Source organism: Stereum hirsutum (genome assembly GCF_000264905.1).
Source record: "Stereum hirsutum FP-91666 SS1 unplaced genomic scaffold STEHIscaffold_18, whole genome shotgun sequence".
NCBI classification, from domain to species: Eukaryota; Fungi; Basidiomycota; class Agaricomycetes; order Russulales; family Stereaceae; genus Stereum; species Stereum hirsutum.
Window position 1 is genome coordinate 262,106 of NW_006763148.1, and position 21,216 is coordinate 283,321.

The 21,216-nt window shown below is 49.9% G+C and overlaps 6 protein-coding genes and 1 non-coding gene across 7 annotated transcripts; 2 read left to right on the plus strand and 5 right to left on the minus strand.

The window, feature by feature from the left end:
• Window positions 1–216: 216 nt before the first annotated feature.
• On the minus strand, window positions 217–1,686 carry STEHIDRAFT_142319 (uncharacterized protein; the record flags this gene model as incomplete). Its single annotated transcript, XM_007309625.1, has 2 exons — window positions 217–268; window positions 330–1,686. One exon carries the CDS (start codon window positions 1,684–1,686, stop codon window positions 340–342), a length of 1,347 nt encoding a protein of 448 aa, XP_007309687.1. The 3' UTR covers window positions 217–268; window positions 330–339.
• Window positions 1,687–2,540: 854 nt separating this feature from the next.
• On the minus strand, window positions 2,541–4,853 carry STEHIDRAFT_86263 (polygalacturonase). The gene is made up of 12 exons (XM_007309626.1): window positions 4,400–4,853; window positions 4,269–4,343; window positions 4,161–4,200; window positions 4,007–4,105; window positions 3,836–3,948; window positions 3,676–3,778; window positions 3,556–3,617; window positions 3,426–3,501; window positions 3,296–3,367; window positions 3,190–3,240; window positions 2,933–3,131; window positions 2,541–2,859 (listed from the first exon to the last, which is right to left on the minus strand). The coding sequence occupies exons 1-12, from the start codon at window positions 4,575–4,577 to the stop codon at window positions 2,839–2,841; spliced, it is 1,089 nt and encodes a 362-aa protein (XP_007309688.1). The 5' UTR covers window positions 4,578–4,853; the 3' UTR covers window positions 2,541–2,838.
• Window positions 4,854–5,922: 1,069 nt separating this feature from the next.
• Window positions 5,923–6,020, minus strand: STEHIDRAFT_t259. The gene has a single exon. It is a non-coding gene; the product is annotated as a tRNA-Ile (tRNA).
• Window positions 6,021–6,096: 76 nt separating this feature from the next.
• Window positions 6,097–11,050, minus strand: STEHIDRAFT_172065 (RecF/RecN/SMC protein; the record flags this gene model as incomplete). Its single annotated transcript, XM_007309627.1, has 17 exons — window positions 6,097–6,236; window positions 6,303–6,472; window positions 6,544–6,586; window positions 6,644–6,693; window positions 6,744–6,828; window positions 6,890–6,964; window positions 7,032–7,328; window positions 7,387–7,634; window positions 7,700–7,898; window positions 7,955–8,738; window positions 8,800–8,939; window positions 8,993–9,697; window positions 9,755–10,129; window positions 10,201–10,397; window positions 10,488–10,592; window positions 10,844–10,933; window positions 11,011–11,050. The coding sequence occupies 17 exons, from the start codon at window positions 11,048–11,050 to the stop codon at window positions 6,219–6,221; spliced, it is 3,621 nt and encodes a 1,206-aa protein (XP_007309689.1). The 3' UTR covers window positions 6,097–6,218.
• A 1,349-nt stretch (window positions 11,051–12,399) lies between these two features.
• Window positions 12,400–14,042, plus strand: STEHIDRAFT_134713 (uncharacterized protein; the record flags this gene model as incomplete). Its single annotated transcript, XM_007309628.1, has 9 exons — window positions 12,400–12,532; window positions 12,601–12,642; window positions 12,699–12,817; window positions 12,927–13,071; window positions 13,134–13,188; window positions 13,210–13,352; window positions 13,418–13,647; window positions 13,684–13,912; window positions 13,996–14,042. The coding sequence occupies 9 exons, from the start codon at window positions 12,400–12,402 to the stop codon at window positions 14,040–14,042; spliced, it is 1,143 nt and encodes a 380-aa protein (XP_007309690.1).
• A 531-nt stretch (window positions 14,043–14,573) lies between these two features.
• On the minus strand, window positions 14,574–16,552 carry STEHIDRAFT_162007 (uncharacterized protein; the record flags this gene model as incomplete). Its single annotated transcript, XM_007309629.1, has 11 exons — window positions 14,574–14,672; window positions 14,731–14,998; window positions 15,061–15,107; window positions 15,179–15,199; window positions 15,261–15,303; window positions 15,710–15,804; window positions 15,859–15,959; window positions 16,028–16,089; window positions 16,143–16,314; window positions 16,411–16,445; window positions 16,503–16,552. 11 exons carry the CDS (start codon window positions 16,550–16,552, stop codon window positions 14,574–14,576), a joined length of 993 nt encoding a protein of 330 aa, XP_007309691.1.
• Window positions 16,553–19,148: 2,596 nt separating this feature from the next.
• On the plus strand, window positions 19,149–20,796 carry STEHIDRAFT_125305 (uncharacterized protein). The gene is made up of 5 exons (XM_007309630.1): window positions 19,149–19,327; window positions 19,399–19,475; window positions 19,566–19,661; window positions 19,750–20,314; window positions 20,414–20,796. The coding sequence occupies exons 1-5, from the start codon at window positions 19,187–19,189 to the stop codon at window positions 20,645–20,647; spliced, it is 1,113 nt and encodes a 370-aa protein (XP_007309692.1). The 5' UTR covers window positions 19,149–19,186; the 3' UTR covers window positions 20,648–20,796.
• The last annotated feature ends 420 nt before the right edge of the window (window positions 20,797–21,216 follow it).

Sequence of the window (21,216 nt, forward strand, 5' to 3'; positions counted from 1 at the left end):
GATGATACAGAGCCTGAGACGTGTCGTCAATATAGTCTCATGATCCTGAGGGCGGGGCTCCCATTGATCGCGATAAGCCTAAGAACGAAGATCTTCCCTACTATTCCGGTTCTGATTCCTGAATACGATGAAGGGACGGGGCAATGTCAAATCGAGAACGAAGAGAAAGCCGATTCGAAAAGAAAGGCTATGGATGACATTTTGTATGCTACATAGGGAATACGACGCCGGTTTGTGGGACCGAGGGCATTGACCTTTTGGCAACGATCTTACACAAAAATCAGCGGGATGTCCATACCATCGGATCTGCTTCGAGTTCATCTCCTCACCTATCATTGACTAGTAAATCGTGCTCAGGTCGTCAAAGGTGTCCATCTCGTCCTTTCTTCGGCTCAACTCAGATCTCAACCGCTCCGCCTCCAGCTGCAACAACGACAACCTCTCCTCCATCGACCGCGCGACTTCCGTGCGAGTGCGCCTCCTCTCCTCTGCCACCAATGACACAGTATTCTTCACCTCCTTCCACGACTTTTGGCCGTTCCAACCCGTCGATGAACCGTGTGAGACGACGAGATTCGTGATGGTATCGTCACCAGCCGCCATTGCGCAATCGTCCGGAAGCGAGCGAGATAGAAATTGGGCTACAGGCTGTGTATCGGAAATGGAAGAATAGCCGAGGTGAAGCAGTTGTAATGATTGGAAGGGGACTGCGTTGGATGCTGCGGGAATGTCGGCCGAGGCATTGACACAAGTTTCAAGATGGTGCAGGTCAGGGCAAAACGCAGCGAAGGGAATAAGCGCGCCCAGCGTGAGGGAATCGTGAGGTAGGGTAGCTCGTCGGGTGAGTCGAAGGTGGCGCAGTTTGGGAAGCCCGGCAGCGAGCACTCCTGCTTCCTCGTCTGTCATCTCGACAGACAAAGGACTATGGAGTATAAACTTCGTAATACGCCTCAGGTTGAGGATAGGTGCGATGTCTTGAAAGCGAATCACAGGGACGTTCTTCATCCCTCTAGCTACGATGAGGCGTAGAGTATCAAGGTGAGGGCACTTGATGGCCAAGCTCTCCAAAAATGTAAAGAGATCACTGGGTGCGTGGGCAGCGTAGCGTTTGGTGTCGATGCTGAGACCCAGAGCGCTGAGTTGTTCGAGGTGAAGGTGGGCATCGTTGATGAACTTTGTGGCTTCCGATACCAAAGCCGCAAAATAAAGGTTGCGAAGCGAAGAAAACGCTCCAGCTTGCAGAACAGGTTGAAACGTTGGCAGTTTTGAAGTCGTGTTAAGACTCCCGCGGTCCCCCAAACAGCGGAGGTTGGGTAAACGTGAAGCCACGGAGACGATAGGTGCGGACAGAAACCGTGCAGGTACGGCGATAGTGGTGAGCGAAGTTAGCCCCGGTAAGAGTTGACATACGAATGTATCCCAGAACGGGGTTGATATTTTTGTGGTCGACAGGCTGAGCTTACTGATATTTGGCATTGACTCGATTATCTGTTCGGCCTTGGAAGTGGCGATGTCATCTGCCTCACGTCCATTGTGAGAGTCGATGGAAATGGTGAGTTTCGTGATGGTGGAAGACGTGAATGTAGGCGATAGGAAGGGGCTATCCCAGCGCACAGAAAGGGTCCGTAGATTGCTGAAGATTGTCAGGGAGGGTCGGGTGGCTGCAATTTCGTATAGAGCGTCCATTGAGAGCGGATGACTTGATTTACTGCAATCTAGGCTGCGAACACGGCTACAGTTCCTGAGGAATGGCGACCAGTGGATTTTTGTCAAGCTACATGGTAGGCCCTTTGGTGACACGGGTGAAAAAAGGCAAGGGCGTAGGGAAAGTTTCTAGTGGCGTACCCATTCACCGTGCCCATCTTCTTTCAAGGCACCAGCGAGAGAAATAATAAGATCTCCAACATCGATGATGTCCCTCCATAGACAATCCAATGCAATTGGCGACCACGTCTTGCAAACCTGGGCATTTCTTGCATTACTTTTGTGGGGCAAGAGGACAAATATCCCCATAAGGACCTCATGAATCGAAAGTGCTGGATGCATATTCTCGCCGGAACACGCTTCGGGATACACAAATTATTCGTGGATAGAAAATGCGAGGAAACTGTCATCGTACATACTGGTCGTGCTAAGTGCTACGCAAAGAACGGGTATTCAATGCGGGTCAAATGCGGGTACGCCGGGATTGGGTTGAAGTCGACGGGCGCCTGTCAAAGCATGGGTAAAGGTCAAGGGTGGAAGGTAAGTTTTACACGTCTATCCCAGTAGAACTGAGGCTCACACTGGATCTGTCCAAAATCAATTCTAAACTTCGAAGGCCGTCGAAGATGGGTGGTGGTTTATGGAGGACGCTAGCATCGGCAGGCACAGATTGAAATTCGGCATGATGCACGGCAAGAACCGGATTTGTCCCGCAGCTCATGTGGCGCGCCACTCTAAGTCCTGCACAGAGGTGACCTTGGCGTGTACTGACATCCCAATGTATGTACACATGAACTCCAGAAGTTTAAGCGAGTCACTCATCGGATAGCAGAGACATTTATTCATTTGGAACTCCCCTCAGTATCTCGAAGTTTCCGACCTGATGGTAAATAAAATAACAGAAAATGCAGGCGAAAGTCGTCGTAGAAGGGAGCGTACAGCCAGCTCGAGCTCTTTGCGTCGAGCGACTGTGTCAAACAGTAAAGAGCGTAGGAGTGCAAAAGAAGGTAGTAATGCTAGGAGTCAACCGAGCTAAAGAGATTTCACGACGAAAGCGGGGCGTGGTAAGAGAGAATACCGAGGAAGGTTTGGCGAGCGCTACAGCCAGAGGTGTCGTGCGATCATGTAAATAACTTAGTAGGTACCACCAGAGATCTACATTTCGAGCGACGCAAGGAGAAGACAGAATTTAGTGGTTGTATTGAATGTGTTGTGGAAAGATGCTTACAGTGGCATCATCCGAGTCGATGTCGCCTTCATCACCTCCAGAGGCCTCAAGGGCGCTCCAGTCCCAGGTGCCTGAGCAAGCACCACAGTTGACAGCGACGTTAACAGCGCCACTGTCGACGGTGACTTTGGTAGTATCACCGGTGAAGTTGACATCAGAGATGGGTCCTCCAGTACCAACGGTGCCAACGTCATCAGGGCTGGAGAAAGAGATATTAAGCGTCAATACGCTAAGGAGAAACTACAAGATATACATACTAAGACTGAGAGATCAGGACACCGTATTTGCTGATACCGGAGATGGTGTTACTGGTGGCACAATTCGTCAGTACGATGAGTCTGAATGCAAGAATACTACACTTACCCGGAGTAGGTGATACCGGAGACCGAAGCGTCGGTGGCGGCTGCTTTGACCTTGATTCTAGTACCGTACATGCTACGAGACATTTGTATTTTGAGACACACAATAATACGAAGAAGTAAAGAGTACGAACCTATTAGTAACCGTGTTGCCGGTGATCGTCACGTCGGAAACGCTCTTGTCGGAGCTAATTGAGCCAATGCTGATGCCTGGATCGACGACTGTCATGTTGGATTCTATGGAAATGTACAGGGTTAACATACCATGTCCACCAGAGCAGGTGTTGTTGGAGAAGGTGATACTGCCACCATCGTTAATAGCAATGCTACGAAGACACACGTCAGATCGTCGTCGGAAAAAGTGATAAATTCCGAGGAGCTCACCAATCGTCTTGATTCTTGACTGTGCAACCTGTGATAGTCACGTCCTCAGCAGAGACATCGAACCCATCCGTATTATGTCCGAGTTCGTCGACGTCACCATCGGCTAGAGTTGATGGGTATGAGCTCAGCTAGGCCGAAGGGACAACTTCAGGGGACATACAGTTATCGATAGTGACACCTTTGATGGTGGTAGTTCCATCGGTGCCGACTGAGACGGCCTGAGCAGGTGAGTTCAAGACGGTGAAGTCGGAGAAGGTGCCAGATCCCTTGATCCTGGAGCGAGAGCTGCATCAGTCGCCGAACTGAGTTAAAAGAGAGTGAATAACCTCACTTAATAAACGGGTGAGGTTTATCAACGCCACCGTTGGTGCCCTCACCGTCCCAGTACTCTGCACCTTGCCCATCGACAGTGTAACCATTGCCATTGAAGCTGTGGAGAGATATCAGCATTTGAAAGGGTTACTTGAGAGTGTTTAGCTACGCACGTTACATCATCGGTATCAATCGTGAATAATGGGCCATCAGCTGCAGAAGTTACACAAAACCCAAACATAAGCACCATATACCAACACAGAAGTATTCAGGATACTTGCAGGAGGTTTTCGAGAATGTGACATCTCCGCTCATCGTGATTGTGGCGCCAGAGGCCGCTGAGATAGTAACAGTGTCTATAAAGAGAATCAGTTCTGGGCATACAGAGAAGCTCTTGCCTGCATCAACGCACTTCCTGAGCTCACTGTGAAAGCTTCGATGACGACAGCAGAGCAATCCGACAAGTCTGAAGCGGTGTCGACGCTGTTGACTGTGCAAGTCGCCCGCTTGGCAGTACTGGTGCCACTGGGCAGAGAGAATGCAACGCCGGCCATGGCGGCGGTTTGAACGAACACACGGAGAGAGTGCATGCTGACGACTGAAGCGAAAACAAAGGAGTGAAAGATTGAAGGAAAGGGAAGGATGAGGATTGAATGATGTCGCAAACGAGAACACTGCGACCGAGCTTTATACCAGCGCAAAGCCTGGACAAAATCTTGAGCACATGTGTCAGATGAAAGTCGCGATGTCCACTAGAGCGATCAACGGAGCAAGTCGAAGGAATCCGACCTCACAACCGGAAGATGTTGTACTCAAGCCGCCAGGAACGTTAACATCAGACGAAACTGCGGGGTATACAGAACAACAAACATGGCTGCGCGCAAGCCGCGGCGCGAACTGAAGGCGCCAAGACAATCGGATGACGACATACATATAGAGCAAGTACTTTGAAAATATCACCTGTTGCTGAGATGGACCACTCAATACTAGAGAAGAATTATGGAAATGTTAATGCAGGAAGACTTAGCTTGGAAAACAAGGGAACGGACCAGTCCTAATGGACTGACATGTAAGCTCAGGAGTAAGTATCCGAAATCGACCCACCGCAGGCATATACGTCAAAGCGCCGGCTGGGAAACATCGCGAAGACAACGACGGCTAGACGATGACGATCACGCTGCAGTCTCTCCGCCTAGGAACGATCTCGGCACGATTGTGATCATTGAATACGACAATGAAATTTGTTCCGATAGACCCGCTCCTGACTCCGAAGGTTTTAGAGCCTCAAGCTGGTCTGTATGCGAGTGCACGCATACGCCAGGTTGCTACCCATTATTATCCTACAAGGCTGGATGAAATGCATAATTGCTGCAAAATATAATGAATAACTCACCTGCTAGAGATGCACAAGGTCCATGAGAGCTAGCTTCATTGAAGAAAATCGTCTGAGGAGAGGAAGACTGCCACGACGCTACTGCCCCTTTTCATGACCTTCCGAGTCGCACGACAACCAACAAAATGTACCTTCACCGAACAGGCATTCTCCGGAACGAAATGTTCAGTGAGGAACCCCCACATTGACCGTACGTTGTACTCATGGGCAACGATACATGTCATATCAAACTGCAAGCAATAAGTAGACGCAGGAATCCATGCCTCTGGAGGAAATCGTTGTGTCGACCCGGGTGCGGGTACCGTAGATTTTCTGCGTAAGCTTAAACACTCGTTTACTGCGTCTTAGCTGCGTCCGAATATCGACGCCTAGAGGGCGGTGAGGGGAAGTTCACAAGTGGACTTACGCCTGCAGAACACACTGAAGAACGCACGTGGAGAAATGACCCATGATCTCCCCGAATTCGGGGATTCGCACAAGCAATGCCCTCCGAGCTCCCGCACGGTGAGCATGCCGGATTCCCTCAAGAATTGCAGCAAAAGTGGACCTTCCGAGAATCGAACTCGGGACCCTTGCATGAACGATGCATTGTTAGGACAGCCTCATAAGTACAAAGCTCTACCGATTGAGCTAAAGGTCCGACCTCGAAATTCTCGAGTGAATATAACAGATTTGCAACAGTTGGACGACAAGGTACACACTCACAAGATATGGAGAAAGATCGTAAGCAGAAGTTACAGAGGTACAACAGCAATGCAGAGCGTGAGGCAACGAGAAGCGAAAGGAGACCAAAAAAATAAACAACGACGTGGCATATGGATATCTCGCAGGTTTCTGGCTACTGGGCCTGGGCCTCCTGCACAACCGTGCATTTCGTTAGTGACCGTGTCGTAAGTGTTATTTGCAAGAGCAGAAGACGAACCTGGTCCACGAACTCCATCGCCTCCTCCCGCTTGATCGACCGGATAGAGCTGACCTTCTGGTTATTGAACAATACACCGTAGAATTTGTCGGCAGTAACCAGCATCTCTGGTCGGAAGGTGGTTGTGATGAATTGTGCGGGACCTTCAGAAGACAAGGTCTGGATCATGGCTGATGAGAGTCAAGACCGGGGAGTAAGCCGTTAGTCACAAAGTAATCGTCTAAGGAGAAGCAAGGCCTACATGCAACAGCCGTACGATATTGGGCATCGAGGTTTGCGTCAATCTAGAAAGAGCGGCAGATCAGTTTGAATAGTCAAAGCCGAGTTTTTGAGGAACGCACCTCATCGAAGAGATAGAACGGCGCCGGATCACACTTTTGGATGGCGAAGACTATACAGGGGTCAGGAAGGAGCATCGATGCAAGAATCAGGAACACATACCGAGCGCAAGGGCCACCAGGGACTTCTGTCCGCCGGACAATTGCTGGATGCGCAATCCTTCATCAACCTTCGAATTGAAGGAGACCTAACGAAAGACACGTTGAACGTCAGTTGCCACAAGCTTGAGAAATACCACTGTTACACACCTTGATTGACACACCGGTATAGTTCTCGATGGTACTTTGCTGCGTATCTTCAGCCTCGTCTGCCTCATCTTCATCCTACATCGAAGTAAGTCCATGATTAAACAGCTCCTGCTTGAGCATAGTCGACTGGTGAAGAACGTACTTGATCAATCCTCTTCTGAATAATTAATTTCCCCTTGCCCGCAGGAACAAGCTTATCGAACACATCCTCAAAATTCTTCGCCACCTGTTTGAATGTCCTCTCGATCGCCTCGTCTTTCCTCTGATCAAGCACCTCAACGAGCTCCTCAATAGATTTTCCTGACTTCTCGAGGTCTTCTCGTCGTTTCAGTAGCTGGTCGCGCTGCTTCGTGAAGTTGGAATATTGTTCGAAGGCTTTCTTGTTGACGTGGGCGAACTTCTTGAGAGCCTCGTTGACGGTGTGGAGTTTCTTGACAAGCTATGTGCATGCCAAGGTTAGACCGTATATATACGAAGAGGGAAATTCGAAACCGTACTCTGTCCAGTCGTTCACGTGTGTACTTTTCGAAGGCTTCCTCAGGCAGGACACCAAGATCACGAATGTTACGGTTACACTCGTCTTTCCGACCAATAAGGAGTTGACGCTTTGCCATGTAACGCTCCGTGTTCTTCTGTTGCTTGCCCATCGCACGACTGTCTTCGGCCTGTTCGTTCTGTACTCTCTCGAGATCATTGCGAGCTTTCTGCAATGTGGCTGAGACCTTCTCCTGCTCGGCCTCCATATCTATACTACATGTCAGTACAGTAACGGTAGAAAAGGGTATGACAGGCCTCAGTGTGGTTACATACCTTGAACGCGCCTGGTGAGAGCGTCAATGGAAGTGTTGAGAGCTCGTAACTCTCGCTCACGAGCGTCGAGGTCTGCACCAGCATTGGCGTCGCCTGTCTCAGATTTGCCGAGAGCATCGATCTTAGTACGTAGTTCTTCTCGTCGGCGCCGGAGGTTATCGTTGATCTCGATGCTCAAGAGATTCTTCCTACTTCCAAGCTACGGCTCAAATGAATGAGTCGGCGGTCCGGAGCACAGAACACGAATGGACCTACTTCATTTTTCTTCTTTGATAAATCCACCATCTCTTTCTGCTTCCTCTCTACCTCCTTCTCCAACTCATCTACCATGTCCTCCTCCTCGTCCGTCAATCCGTTCGTCATCTCCTCCCCAATCTCCTCTCTATATCCTTCAATCCTCGCCCCCAACCCTGCAATCTCACTCTCCAACTCCTCCAACTCCTTCTCCAGCCTCGCAACTCTGCCTTCTAGTCTCTCCCTCTCTCTCCCCAATGTTTCCGCCTCCCCAGCTGCTCCTGTCCTCCCAGCCTTCACCTGATTCACCTGATTCGTAAGCACCTGTATCCTCCCCGAGAGCCTTGTAATCTCCTGATCCAACCTAATCGTCTCATCCTTGACCTCCTTACTCCTCTTCTCCTCCCCTTCAAACTTCGCCCTCCAACTCGTCACGCTCTTGATAGCCTCAATCCTCGATCTCCTCACATCATGATACCCACCAGTCAATGCTCCCTTCCTATCCACTTTATCTCCATCCAACGTGATGGTATTGATCCCATGCGACTTCACGTACGCAGCCGCGACGTTCAAGTCCTTGCACACGCACGTCTTGCCGAACACCTGTTGGAGCGCTTTGCTGTGTGTATTGGAGTATTTGAGTTTGGAGAGGAGAGGGATAGCATCGGAGGCGTTGGGCGCTTCCGGGTTCTTCGCTTTGAGACGGTTGAGGGGCATGAAGGTGACACGACCAGTCTTTTCGGAAAGCATGACGTCGAGGACGCGTTGAGCGGTGGCGTCATTATCGACTACGACGTGGAAGAGACTATGACGGATGATTCTTTGGTTAGGAGGGGAATGGAAGGGACCGAAGGGAGGAAACCCACCTATTACCGGCGGTGAGCTCGATGGCGATGTTGAACTTCTGGTCTGTGATTTCAAAAAGTCGGTAGAGAGGACCATACACGCCGTCGAGCTGGTGTCGGGCAGCGATGCTATCCACAGCCTTCAGACCCATGCCCGTATCCTGCACAGCCAAATCGTTAGCTGAAGCTGTAGCCCAAGACGATGACCACGAACCTTATCCATCATACTCGCCAGCGTCCTTTCTGCCGTCCTCAACTCATCCCTCGCATGCGTCTTGCTGGTCTCCAATTTCGCATCTTCCCTCCACAGATCCTTCCTCTTTTCCTTCAGCATCACACTCTCCTCCTGCGCCTTTCCCATCTCATCCATCAATTCCCTTACCCTCACCCTCGAATCCTCGCCCTTCTCCTCCAACCCCTTCAACTGCTCCTCCACTTCTCTCAACCCCGTCTTCGCTACCTCGAGTTCCTGTTTCGTGGTCTGCAACGCCTTTCCCTGGACAGTCCTATGCGCCTCGATGGACGCTATCTCCTGCTGCAAAAACCGATCCCTCTCAGCTCTCGTCCTAAACCTATCCAACCTCCCCCTCTTCGAATGCAAAGCCTGCAATCTCCCCCTCGCCTCGTCCAACGCCCTACGCTGTTCTGCTTCCTGAGCACGGTGTGCCTCCCAACGTGGTTGAAGGGCAGCGAGGTCGGATTCTTTGGAAGCGATGGATTCTTCGATGTGCGTGAGTTCGGACTGGAGAGTGGTGCGTTGGCCGCCGGCGCGTTGGTCTGCGGCACGGAGATCGGTGACAAGGCATTCGAGTTCGGTGCGTGTGCGGACGAGGTCATTTAGTTCGCTGGCTGAGCCGTGTTGCGTGAGTTTGAGCGTGCTCAGGGAATGTTTCGATTCGGAGATCGTCTTCTCAAGGCCCTGAAAGAACAACAAACTTCAACATAGCAACGGTTACGAAGTGGGAGAAGAACGTACCTGTATCCTCTGCTCCCGATCAGCAAACTGTTCTCTCCTCACATTCGCACCATGAACCTCGCCCCTCCTCTCCTCCTCAATCTCCTCCAACGCAGCCGCAACTTCCTCCAACTCCCTCTGATAAAGCGCATACTCCAAACACCGCCTATCCTTGTCCTTCTCCTGGAACTCTTTCAGCTCCTCCTTCTCCTCCTCGAGCTCTGTAAGACGCGTGTCGATGTAATCGAGCAGCTCGCTGATCTTGGACCGCTTGGCCTCGGTCTCGGACATGATGCGGAGGGATTCGGTACGGCGTTGTTCATAGACTTTGGTGCCGGCCACTTCTTTGAGAAGAGCGAGACGTTCGTGGTCTTTCGCATTAGTCAGGGCGGTGATCTGACGTGTATTATATATCAGTCAATAAGTGATCGTGTCACGGAGCAGAGAAACAGTAAAGGGAGACATACACGGCCTTGGGGGACGATATAGTATGGGTTCGATTTGCTGAACCCGGCACTCTCAAGAAGGTTCATGACGTCGGCTTTGCTTGCGCTCTTCTTGTCTAAACTGTATTCGTCCTTCTTCTGGCCGATTGTGCGTCGTAACACCAGCTCATCTTTCCCCGTTGGGAAACGATTGTCGGTATTATCGAAGACAATTTCAACTGCGGCGAGAACCAGGGAATGTATGGGATGGATGTACCAAGAGAATTGTCAGAATGGATTGTATGGACGAATAGAGAGAGATGGCGCACCATAGGCTGACATTGTGTTCTGCGTGGAGACACCTTCGTGGAGCAGTGCTGCCCGCTCTTCTCTGCTCATGGAGGTATATGCATCTGAGAGCACGAATCGGATGGCTAGAAAGGGTGATACTTGTGTCAGAAGATGGACACACACGTACATCATGTTCGAACAGGCATGGACGATGCGCTGAGCCACGAAGTTTCCTTGGTCTGCTTGAGGCACTATACAACGTCCAACCTTCGTCTACGTGATGAACGACTGCAACAAGCAAATATCCAGCAGAATTTTACCACGTTCCACAGCGTGTCACACTTCAAGCACCTGCGACGCCACAACTCGAAAAGCGAGGACAAGCCACACTCACCCGCAAAGAAGTTACTCTTCCCAGACCCATTCCTACCGACAACAACATTATGTTTCGGTGAGAACGGTTCAATCTGCGTCTGATCACGATCTGTAGGACGAAAGCAAATAATCAGCAACTGGAAAAAGGAGCAGAAAAGCGCGGCCTGGTCGTGGCACTGCACATACACGACCTGAACCCTTGAATCGTTAAGGTCTTGATATGCATAGCTTCCCCTTCCTGCAATGGAGCTATAATATAATTTTAGTTTCTTGAGCGTGCTAGATATGAGCAGAAACACAAGAAAGCTTACTGAAAGGTGAAGAGGTTGTGGTACAAGGCAAGTGTTCAACGCGCTCCGAAACGCGTCCAGTCGCGACTCGCGTCCCATTTCGAAATCAGATTTCAAAGTCCGCTCACGTGAAGAAATTGCCACGTTTTCAACGAGGACGAGCTATCATCAAGCTCATCCTTCAAACTTCATTTTTAGGCAGTCAACTAACCTATGGATTGCAGCTATGTATGTGGACTCTCAGCGGCGCTGCGCTCATCCAGTTCATCGAACGCAAGACTCTGCAAGGCTTGGTCAGATCCAGCTCTTGATAGCCTGTGGTGCCACATCGACGACTCGCTTGGCCACACTGTTTCTTTCGCTGGCCTCTATGAGATTGAACGAGCAGTCAAGCGAGCTTGTCGTTGTACTAGTACTGAACCGAGAACAGACACATATGAAGAATTTCGTGCATCCTCCCGCGTTGAGCAATTGCGCCACATCGACGCCGTCTTCGGTGTCTCGACATTCTTTCAAAGCTCTGACTATCGACGGAGGCGCTCTACCGGATTGAATCGATTCTCCCTGTACTCACCATTTTTTGTATGCTAGTCGTCACGCTATGTCAGTCCTATTGGGGTTGATACGAGAGACTTGCAAATCGGCATGCTGGATTTGGACCAAATTGGTGACGAGGCTACTGTTCTATGGGTCGCTCTAAACCTGGCTATTCGATATTTCTACTTAAACCAATCCTTTTCTCAGTCAGCTAACGACTCTCATTCTCATGAATTTGACGGCCGAAATTACGAACGACAACGATTCGAAGGCAATCGCGCTCTCTGCCTCAGCTTCGAGCTCTTAGCCTCACTTGTCGTACTGTCACTCTCACGCAGTCAATCGCTGTCCTATTCTCGCGCCCTCATACAACTAGCCAAATAAGTACTGCCTCCGTTTGGCTGCCTTGGAAACTCACCTGGTTACGGCGGCACTAAGCGCCTTCCTATTCAATCGCTGTGGCGCGAGTCGGGCGGAGGCTGGCGAAGATCAACTTCCGTTAATGTTTGCGCTGTTCAATGAAGCACTCGTCTTCCGAACCATTCCTTTCAGTCGCTGAGCATCACTTCTGGCTTGCGTACTGCGTTCTGGCTATGTTTTGAGTTCCCCGGTATCTGCTCTCCACGCCCGGAACTATCCCAGCACGCCTTTCTCTTTCCAGCGTCTTACTCGTGAAACACATATCCAGAGCCACAGACTATAGCGTTGGTATGGGACAGGATACGAGCGAGGCCATAGCCTAGCCAACATGTCGCAGAGGGGAAATTCGGAGACCGGTCATGCGAAGGAGAGAGATTGCCTCGAACCTACGCCTGTGGGATTTTGGAGCTCAGGCCTTGCAGACGTGAGGAAGCAAGTAGCGGGAAAGTGGCTCTCAACCAGTGCGTGAATTTATTACGTACCGAGGCTTCCCGTCTTGGCTCACTGTTTGCATGGAGCCATCAAACAGCGTTGATCTTGCTCGCTTTTATTATGGTGATACTCTCCCTCTGTGCGTTATCTGACTTTGCGCGAAATTCTACTCAATTCATCGCATCCCAATTCTAGACTGGGGTTCTCAGTTCAACACTGTCAAGAACTATCACCTCCTTAACGTATACATCGCGGACTTCGATGGCCAGGTTGAACCATATACATCCACTACGCCGATCATCGGACCCGCCGCCGTAACAGCTGCTCTTGGGCACCAGAACTCCAATTTCCCGACAAAACATATCACCAGATGCTTTCGACTACGATCCCATGCGCGTCTGTGTCGCAATTTACGATGAGCAGGCCTGGGCCACCCTCATCATCAACCCGAACGCTACAGCACTTGTGATGCAAGCAATTCAGCAAGGAAACGCATCGTATGGTCCTGCGGGGGCGTTTCCGTTGGTCATCGCGAGTGCGAGGGAGGACACAACAATCTATAGCTATGGTCAGCCGCTCGCCGAACTTCAAGTCCTATAAAGGTTACGGGGTTAATGTGTCCTGATCTAGTTTTGCCCGATTTAACGACAACGATGAACTTGATGATTGGTCAAGTGGGCCAGATGTGGGCAGGTTTGGCGTGAAGTATGGCGGCGGGAAATGATACGTTGCTCAACAACTTGCAAGCCGTGCCTCAAGCCCTCAGCCCTGCCGTTGGATTCTCCACCATCGATCTTCGGCCAGTCCTTCCGCCTGTCGCTACGCCTACCGTCTCGGTCGGCTTGATATGTGAGTCTCAGCCGAAGGTCTCCGCAAGTGTTAGGAAATTGACGGAATTGTGATCATATCCACAGATCTCATTATCACCTCATTCTTCGCCACAACCTTCTACATGCCCGTCCACCAGCTCTTCCTTAACACTTCCGCCGGCCATCCGCCTCTCAAAAAATGCCAATGGATGCTCTATCGCTATATCTCCTCCATCCCCGCCTACTTCCTTCTGTCTCTCGCGTACTCCCTCGTCTCCCTCGCTTTCCTCATTCCTTTCTCTCTCCCCTCTTACTCCCACACCTCCCCGCGTCCCGTGGGGTCAGGCCATTTCCTCAGAGTTCCCCTCCAGAGCGCCACACGGTATGGAAAGGGCAGTTTCGTCGTGTTCTGGATCTTGAACTGGGTGGGAATGACGGCTTTGGAGCTGGCGAGTGAGAATGTCGGGATGGCGGTAGGAATGCCTTGGATGGCGTTCTGGTTGATATTTTGGGTCATTAGTAATATGTGTACGAGTTTTTATACGATAACTTTAGCTCCCGGGTTTTATAAGTGGGGATACGCGTGGCCTCAGCATAACAGTACGTTCGCTTGCCTTTCTTTCTTTTGTGGGGATTCAGTATGAGCTTCATCTAATAGGTGCTTTAGAACCTTGATTTAATAGTCGTTCAGGCTACGGGAACCATCGTCTTTGATCGCAAATCCCACTGAGGCCGCAATCAATACCGCGTTGTTCCTACTCGCGTGCATGTTCTCTGGATGGAAGGCGGGGCAGTAGAGGAAGAAACAGGGGAAGGTCAAGGGGAGGGAGCGACCGTGATGAATCTGATGTGCAACAGTAGTATCAAGGTAGTATTCCACCCGGTTTGAGGCGGCACATCGCAAGACGTGTCCGCGGACGTACGAGTTCTTCCTCTGTCCCGGGCATGGATCGTGGCGTATGACGAGAAAATAAGTAGTGTAAATATATTGATGGCGGAACGAACAGACGATTTGCGGCATTTTCTGTATATAGTCTACGCGAGCAAGAAAAGGAAGATAAATATGCGTGTATATGACCACGCTCGTGGGTGGAGATAACGGAGGTGCCGATAGGAAACAAGAACGCGATTCGATCGGGGGAAACCGCTGCATCGATTTCAAGAGAGGCGACACGGAGACCTCCAAATGATAATGAGGTGGTCAGACATATATCGGTCTGGATTAGAAACCGCTTATGTGAAAGAAGCTGGTAGTACAGTTTCAAGCCACCTCCAACGCACAAGATGGGTTGGCAATAGTAATAGGCTCTCGTTGCATAGCCATCATTTCGATGGGCTCCGTGCCCGCTCCCTCGTAGACCTAATTGTGATAAGACATGTCAGGCTAGGTATCATGTAAGTGGGAACTGCACACTCACGACTGGGACAAGAGTTGTCAGAGGATCGCGTACTCTACTGATATTTGTGTCATTCCGGACAGCCCCGCCATCGAGCTCTGCGTCTTCAAAATCGTCATTCCATTGATCATAGTCGATGGGTTCGCCGATGTTACCAAGGAAGCGGTTTGGGCGATTCTGAGCGAATGAAGGCACGGGAAGTGGAGTGTCGGATGATGACAGCCCATAGCCTGGATTTCGAAAGCTTCGCAGGTTAAGGAATAAACGGTGGACCAAAATATTCGGTACACTGTTGTTCCATGCTGCAATGAGCTAACATTCAGAAACGGAAAACTGTCAAAATGATCGTACACAGAAAAGAATGGGGACAATATGGTGATAGATGGTGAACCGGCGAACTATGAGGAGGACGAAAACATGTCACAGCGAAAGTATAAATGAATTATAAGATTGTGCGGTCCTGACTCACATTTAAGTCAACTACACCAGCCTAAGGAAAATAAATGTGTTACATCTGGTGCAGGTAAGGGGCAAGCCATATATAAACTCACAATAAGAAGGGAGCCATTCGCAGCGGCGACTACGAACAAACCACTGTGAAGCGGGAATCAGAATGAGGTATATTTTTCCAGGGAGCAAGGATTATGACATGTAATAGAGAATTCCTGGTAGTAAGGAGCCCGTTGGTAAGTGGAAATTCATGATGATATCTTCAAAGGCATACCGTCTCGCAATATTGTCTGTGAGATGCTATTCTGTCCCAGTCTGCGCATCTCTCCAAGATGAGATGAAAGTTTCCTGAGCGTTAACAAAAGCATGATAGTGTCGAACGTGAGCGGAAGGGCTACGCCTGTGAGAATTTGTGTGACTGCTAATGCTGTCAACTCTGTATATCACGCAGGTGTGTGGCGACATCTCACTGCAACAGCCAGTACACACATCAGAATCAGAGATCACAGTGGCACTGGTTGTATGATACTTGTCTATGGAAAGGACGTACCCGTTTACAGCGGCAGTAGGATATACAAAGCCGCATCGAGATATTCCTGTGAGGATTGACCCTTTGGTGGAGAATGGAATCTCGATGGCAGCGAGCTGCGGAGAAACTTAACCTACTCGTCACAACACATGGTGAGATTAGTTTCTCACATAAATGTCAAGTGCCGATCTCGTCAGAATCAAAGCAGCAGTCAAGGCCAATACATAACGACTCCGGGAATATATGCTGTATACGCGCAAAGCAAGCAACGCTGCGAAAATGAGAGTCATGGTTATTAGCGCACCGACCGAGGTTTTGGATGTTTTAAATACAGCATACAGCTGGTGCTAGCCACGGTCAGAATCGTCAATGCATCCGAAATCTCGAGGGCAATACGGCAACTAGATCTTACAATCAGGAATTATTATCTTGACATAAATGATACAGAACTCACGAACTATCGCTTGCAGTCCCTGGAGTGCCGACGTATAATTGGATCATCTGGGATGCCAAAAAACCATACCTATTGATAATGAACAGAATTGAAGTTGCTGATCGTATGTTTCCTGCCCAAAGAACAACGATCTCGGTCGCGAATGTTTGAAGGTAATCAAGAGCCCAGAGCGCTGCATGATCCAAATTGACGCATGAGGTGAGTATGCTACTCTCAGCACTTCTGCTTGGGCTCCCCCGTCCTAGATGTACTAGAAGTAATGACGTACTGAATGCGGCTACAGTAGCATAATCGGAAATAAGCCTAGAACAAACCGACGTTAGGCACCGTCCACCACCGACAAAGTTAGAAGTCACATACCATATGGTTTCGGCTACAATAACCTTATGCAATATGGATGAATGAGGCATGGGAGGTTCGATAGATACAAGGCGCCTCAGTGGATCTTGTTTATATACGGTTGCAGATCCAGCGAAGGGCGTGGACGCCCGATGGCAGGAGATATCGAAAGAAGATGAGATGGCCGTCTGCTTAGACGATGGCAACCAACTGTCGTGCTTACTGAAAGGGTGCAACCCTCGTCTGTGAGACATTCGTAGACTAAGACACGATGAGTGATGATTGAGAATTCTGTGGTCTTTTGCGCATGGGTAGTGACAGGCCTGGACCGTCAGCCCATTATTGACGGTACTACAATCATGTCTTGCGGTTGAGACGCACCCGGCGCTTCGTAGAACAAGCAATAAGTACACCAATATGGGATGAACCAGTGTCCAAGACACCCATTCCTTTCTGGCAATCCATTCTTAGATCCGTGTCTTGGATAGGAAATGGGAAAGATGTAGGATCAGGGCATGCTAGTGCAATAGTGTGAGTCGACTCTGTGTGCATTCCCGGTGGCTTAGAAGCGGGATAAGAGGGATCATACCTAGGGCGCCTGCAGGCGGAAAAGTACGTGACTATAACTTAGTCACTCCATAGCCATTTTAAGCTCCTGGTCTGTATCTCGTCGACCACGCATCCCCTCTTGAACATCTTGACATCATCGCCACGGATTAATCACTACGAAGATACTACCATGCACTTGAAACGCTGTCGGGGGCAACCATCAGATCTATCCGTCGCTTCATCGCAGGTAGGCCGATGACCGAGCCTAAGGAAGCCTAGCGGGAGGACCTATGTTATACGCAGCATTATGAAAAGCATCATAATGAAGTTACCGTTCCAACGAGAGCGAGGAGTATCATATGATATCCGACACTCATCGTGAGATAGATCAGCCGCAGCGCAACGATAGAAACAAGATGAGTCCAACAGGGAAAGACAGGCAGGAGTCTATCACGACAGAAATGGACCGCAGATGAGATTTAAACGGATCATATGCTCCCTCGGCCGACTGCCTGGAAGGCTACGATCAGTACATAGGCTCTCATCTTCCTCTGGATACTGGCTCCTGTCGCTGTTGAATTTAGGTCTGCTTCTACCGTACGCGAAAAGCCTTCGCGAGCTCCCACACTTTGAAACGCATATATGGGGGGTATAAAGGTGAATAAAGGCGAGGTGGAAGCGTATACCGCCACTACCGTGCCCCATCAAGGCCTGACGAGTCTCGCTAAATCGATCTCCAAGGACAGGACTGGATTTAGGAGCTGGCGGCGCATCTACCCGCACGTGAAGTACCGTCTAAATCCGGCGATATCAGAAGCCTAAGGGCTGTATCTCGACATCTTCGAATCTTCGATCATCCCGAACGTCTCCCCCCTGCTTTCAGTTCACTTACCAGCTGGACCTTCAACACTGCAACTTAATCCCCGTGCAGATGCACGTCCCCGAGCGGGATGGTCAGTTTGATGGGTTCAGTGTCGGTGATCTGTGAGATATCTCCATATAATGATGCATCAACTTGAAAGTACGAATATGCGAATCCTGTTGCCCATGGGACATACCAACACTGCTGGCTATGATTCCCCTCTGCGGACCTCACAATTTTCTGCTATCGTTTTCGCCCATTCCCCCTCGTAACTCAGATCGCGATCAACATATCCGCCCTCAAAGCTCTCCATTGAGACCAACAAACTTGCTCCAAGTCTCCCTCTCTTCGACATCCCGACCTCCTCTTTCATAAGACTCCACCGACCCGTCCCGGGCTCAGCCTCTTTGGATCGGTCAGACCAATCAAAGACCAGAGCAGTTGGTCGATGATACCATGGACGAGTGTAGGTCGGTGATCGAGAAGCAGAGCAAGGGAGAGGCGAAGCGGGAGCTGTCATAAGTTCTTGTGCGGTCTCAACACGACTCACTCGTTGCGAGTTACCATAGTTCATCGTGGGGTCGGTTCTCGGTCAATTTATGATTGATTATAACCGATAAATAGGGCGCGCAGGGCAGATTCCGGCTGGCGAGAAGCGCCAGAGAGCCATCTTCAATAAGACACGGTCCTGGCTCCTTTTGCCCAGTGGAGAGATAACAAAACGTTAACAGACCACGATTTTTATGACTCGTACTTCAATGTAATATTTGTTGGCTTCCATACCCCAAACTCTTGCGAAATCGAAGCTGGAGGAACAAAGAAAGCCACTCACCCGAAGAAAATCGTCATTCTGTCTCAGACTCATTCTCGTTCACGACAGTACTATGTTCCGATGAGAACGAGTAGATAAGTGTCTGACAACGACGCATCTATGCCAACACCATGAATTGGATACGTACCTAAGGTTGCGAACCCGGATCGTGAGGGCCTTTATATGAAGCCTGTGCCTATGGTAGAGCTATCCTTATCGTTTATGCATTGCATATAATGGAGTGGGGATAGACCTTGGTGCAGGACTTTGCATGGACAATGCTCAGGAGATGTGGTTGAGAATAGAAAATCAATAATCGCGTTTGATGCGCAAGTCGCGCGATGGCAAATTCGCTCGTTCCGGTCCGTTGCGGACCGGAAAAGTTCTCGGTGATGTCAACCACGACGTCTCAATATTAGGTTAGTCACTTGTCGTTAGAGATATATCTTTCTTCTCGATTTGACCCTCTGCGCGCCAGCAACAATGTCTGATACCACGCCGAAGAAGCGTAAAGTGATTGCGGAAGGAAGATCTCCGAAGAAGAGAAGGACAGTGAAGACGGACAAGCCAGAGCCAGAGCCTGAAGAGGATTGGAGAGAGTCGGTCGTCCCAGAGGATGCAAAGGTGCGAACAATTCAAACCATATCACGACTTGATATTTATCTGAGTTTGTTTTTATGCCGCTGCTCGTATAGATTACAAAGACAGATGCGCTCGATCTCTACCGGTTGAAAGCCGAAGATTTACGTGGTCTGCACTATGTGCCCGACGTGTAAGCACCGTGCCTTTTGGGTTTTTTCGTCTCTGTTGGCCATGAGATTTCCTATCACTGATGCCATGTACGTGTATACCTTTACCGTAGGAACCTTATGGGTCTCAAATACTATCTCTACAAGGAAAGGGATGTAGAGCGTAAAGCGTGGGCGAAGCACGGGGGTCCGAAATGTTTCGAAGCATAGTCAGTTATGTTTCATTCACTATTTCGTTCTCCTTACAGGAAGACGTCCCTGGTGATTTTCAGTCATTGCTAACCATTCTCGATGTAGCCTTTCAAAGCTTCAAAAAACTTTCGAAGCCAACGCTAGACATCGAGGCATGCTTTTCAAACGTCCATCCTTCTATGCCTCGAATTTCACCGCGGGCCCCTCTCAATCCAACGCTCCTCCAGCCCTAGATCCTCTCTTGTCTCTCTCAGCTAAATTCCCTCCTTGGCTTTGGACTGCCTGCACCAATGCTCTCGACAGCCTAGAGGATGATCCAGAAAACGACATTCGCTTCACCACAACTTCGCGTCAAGCCTGCTTAAATTGCGCTCTCAAACAGCTTCCTACATATCCTTCCCGACCATCTGCAACACTTGGCCTGTCTCCGACATTGGAGCGTTTACGATCTGTGTTGGCCGAGGCTCCTTCACGGGACAGTCCGAAGGGGAAAGACGGATATCCGGAGGGCTTGCGGCTCAATGAGACGGACTATATTGACGGAGAAACGTTTTGGGAGTGGACGGAGAGCTACAGGGATAGGGTATTTGGAGCGCTTATTGCACTCATTGAAGAGCGGGGTGTAGGCGAGAATGGTTGGGAAAGTGTGAGATGGGAGGTATACGACAAGGTACGTTTCTCGCGTTTAGAAGGTCGCTGTCAGATTCTGCTGTGTCGCTGCGACGACGGCCCTCGTGATGGCTGATTGATCCAAATTTGACGATCCCAGCACAGTGAATGCCTTGAGCCCATTTCCTATCAACCACCATCTGAAGGCTACAAGTCCGGCTTATGGAAAGACTACGCCTATACTTGGCTTTTGGGAAAGACGCCAGCAGACCATTCAACCACATTTGGAGTTTGGCCAGGGCGAGCTAGTGAGGTCGGACGAAGGTACGATGAGTTATTGCCAGACAATGTCGAGGAGTGGGGTGGGAGGTATCCGAGGCTGAAGGTGGTTTAGGAGGAGTGGCCTTGTATTGAAGTGTATGGTGTACGATATGGCTCTGCTTTCCAGTTTGTAGTGGGTTATCGTGCTCTTTGTTTACTCTCTAGGCCTTCGAGATTCTGTACGTACATGTTAGCATAGTCATGAATATATATAGTGCCGAGCTCGGCTCGCGTCTCTGTGTACTTCTCCTTGGCTTGGTCGCACATCATTCGTCAAGACGAAACTCATTGACATTGTGACTGGGTGTCGGGTAAATGTGGGCCACAGACGCCACAATGATGGCGGAAGTTGAATGTTGAGCTCCGACCCCTTGGAGGCAAAAGGACGTTATTGTCGCCATGCTCTCTACACCTGCGTACCACTTTTGCGCCTATTCCTCGTTACACTCCAGCGGCTGAGCTACTCACAGAAGAAATAGTCCAGGGTGAGTGGAATGTCCTTCCGAATACTTACTGTACTTCACTCGCGAGGCAGTTGAATAAGTAGTTGATCTGTCGAGCTCGTTTGTGTCTCCTCAAAATATGCTCGGCGTGGGGCCCATTCGACGACAATATTTGCTCATTGCATGTGTATACTACTCT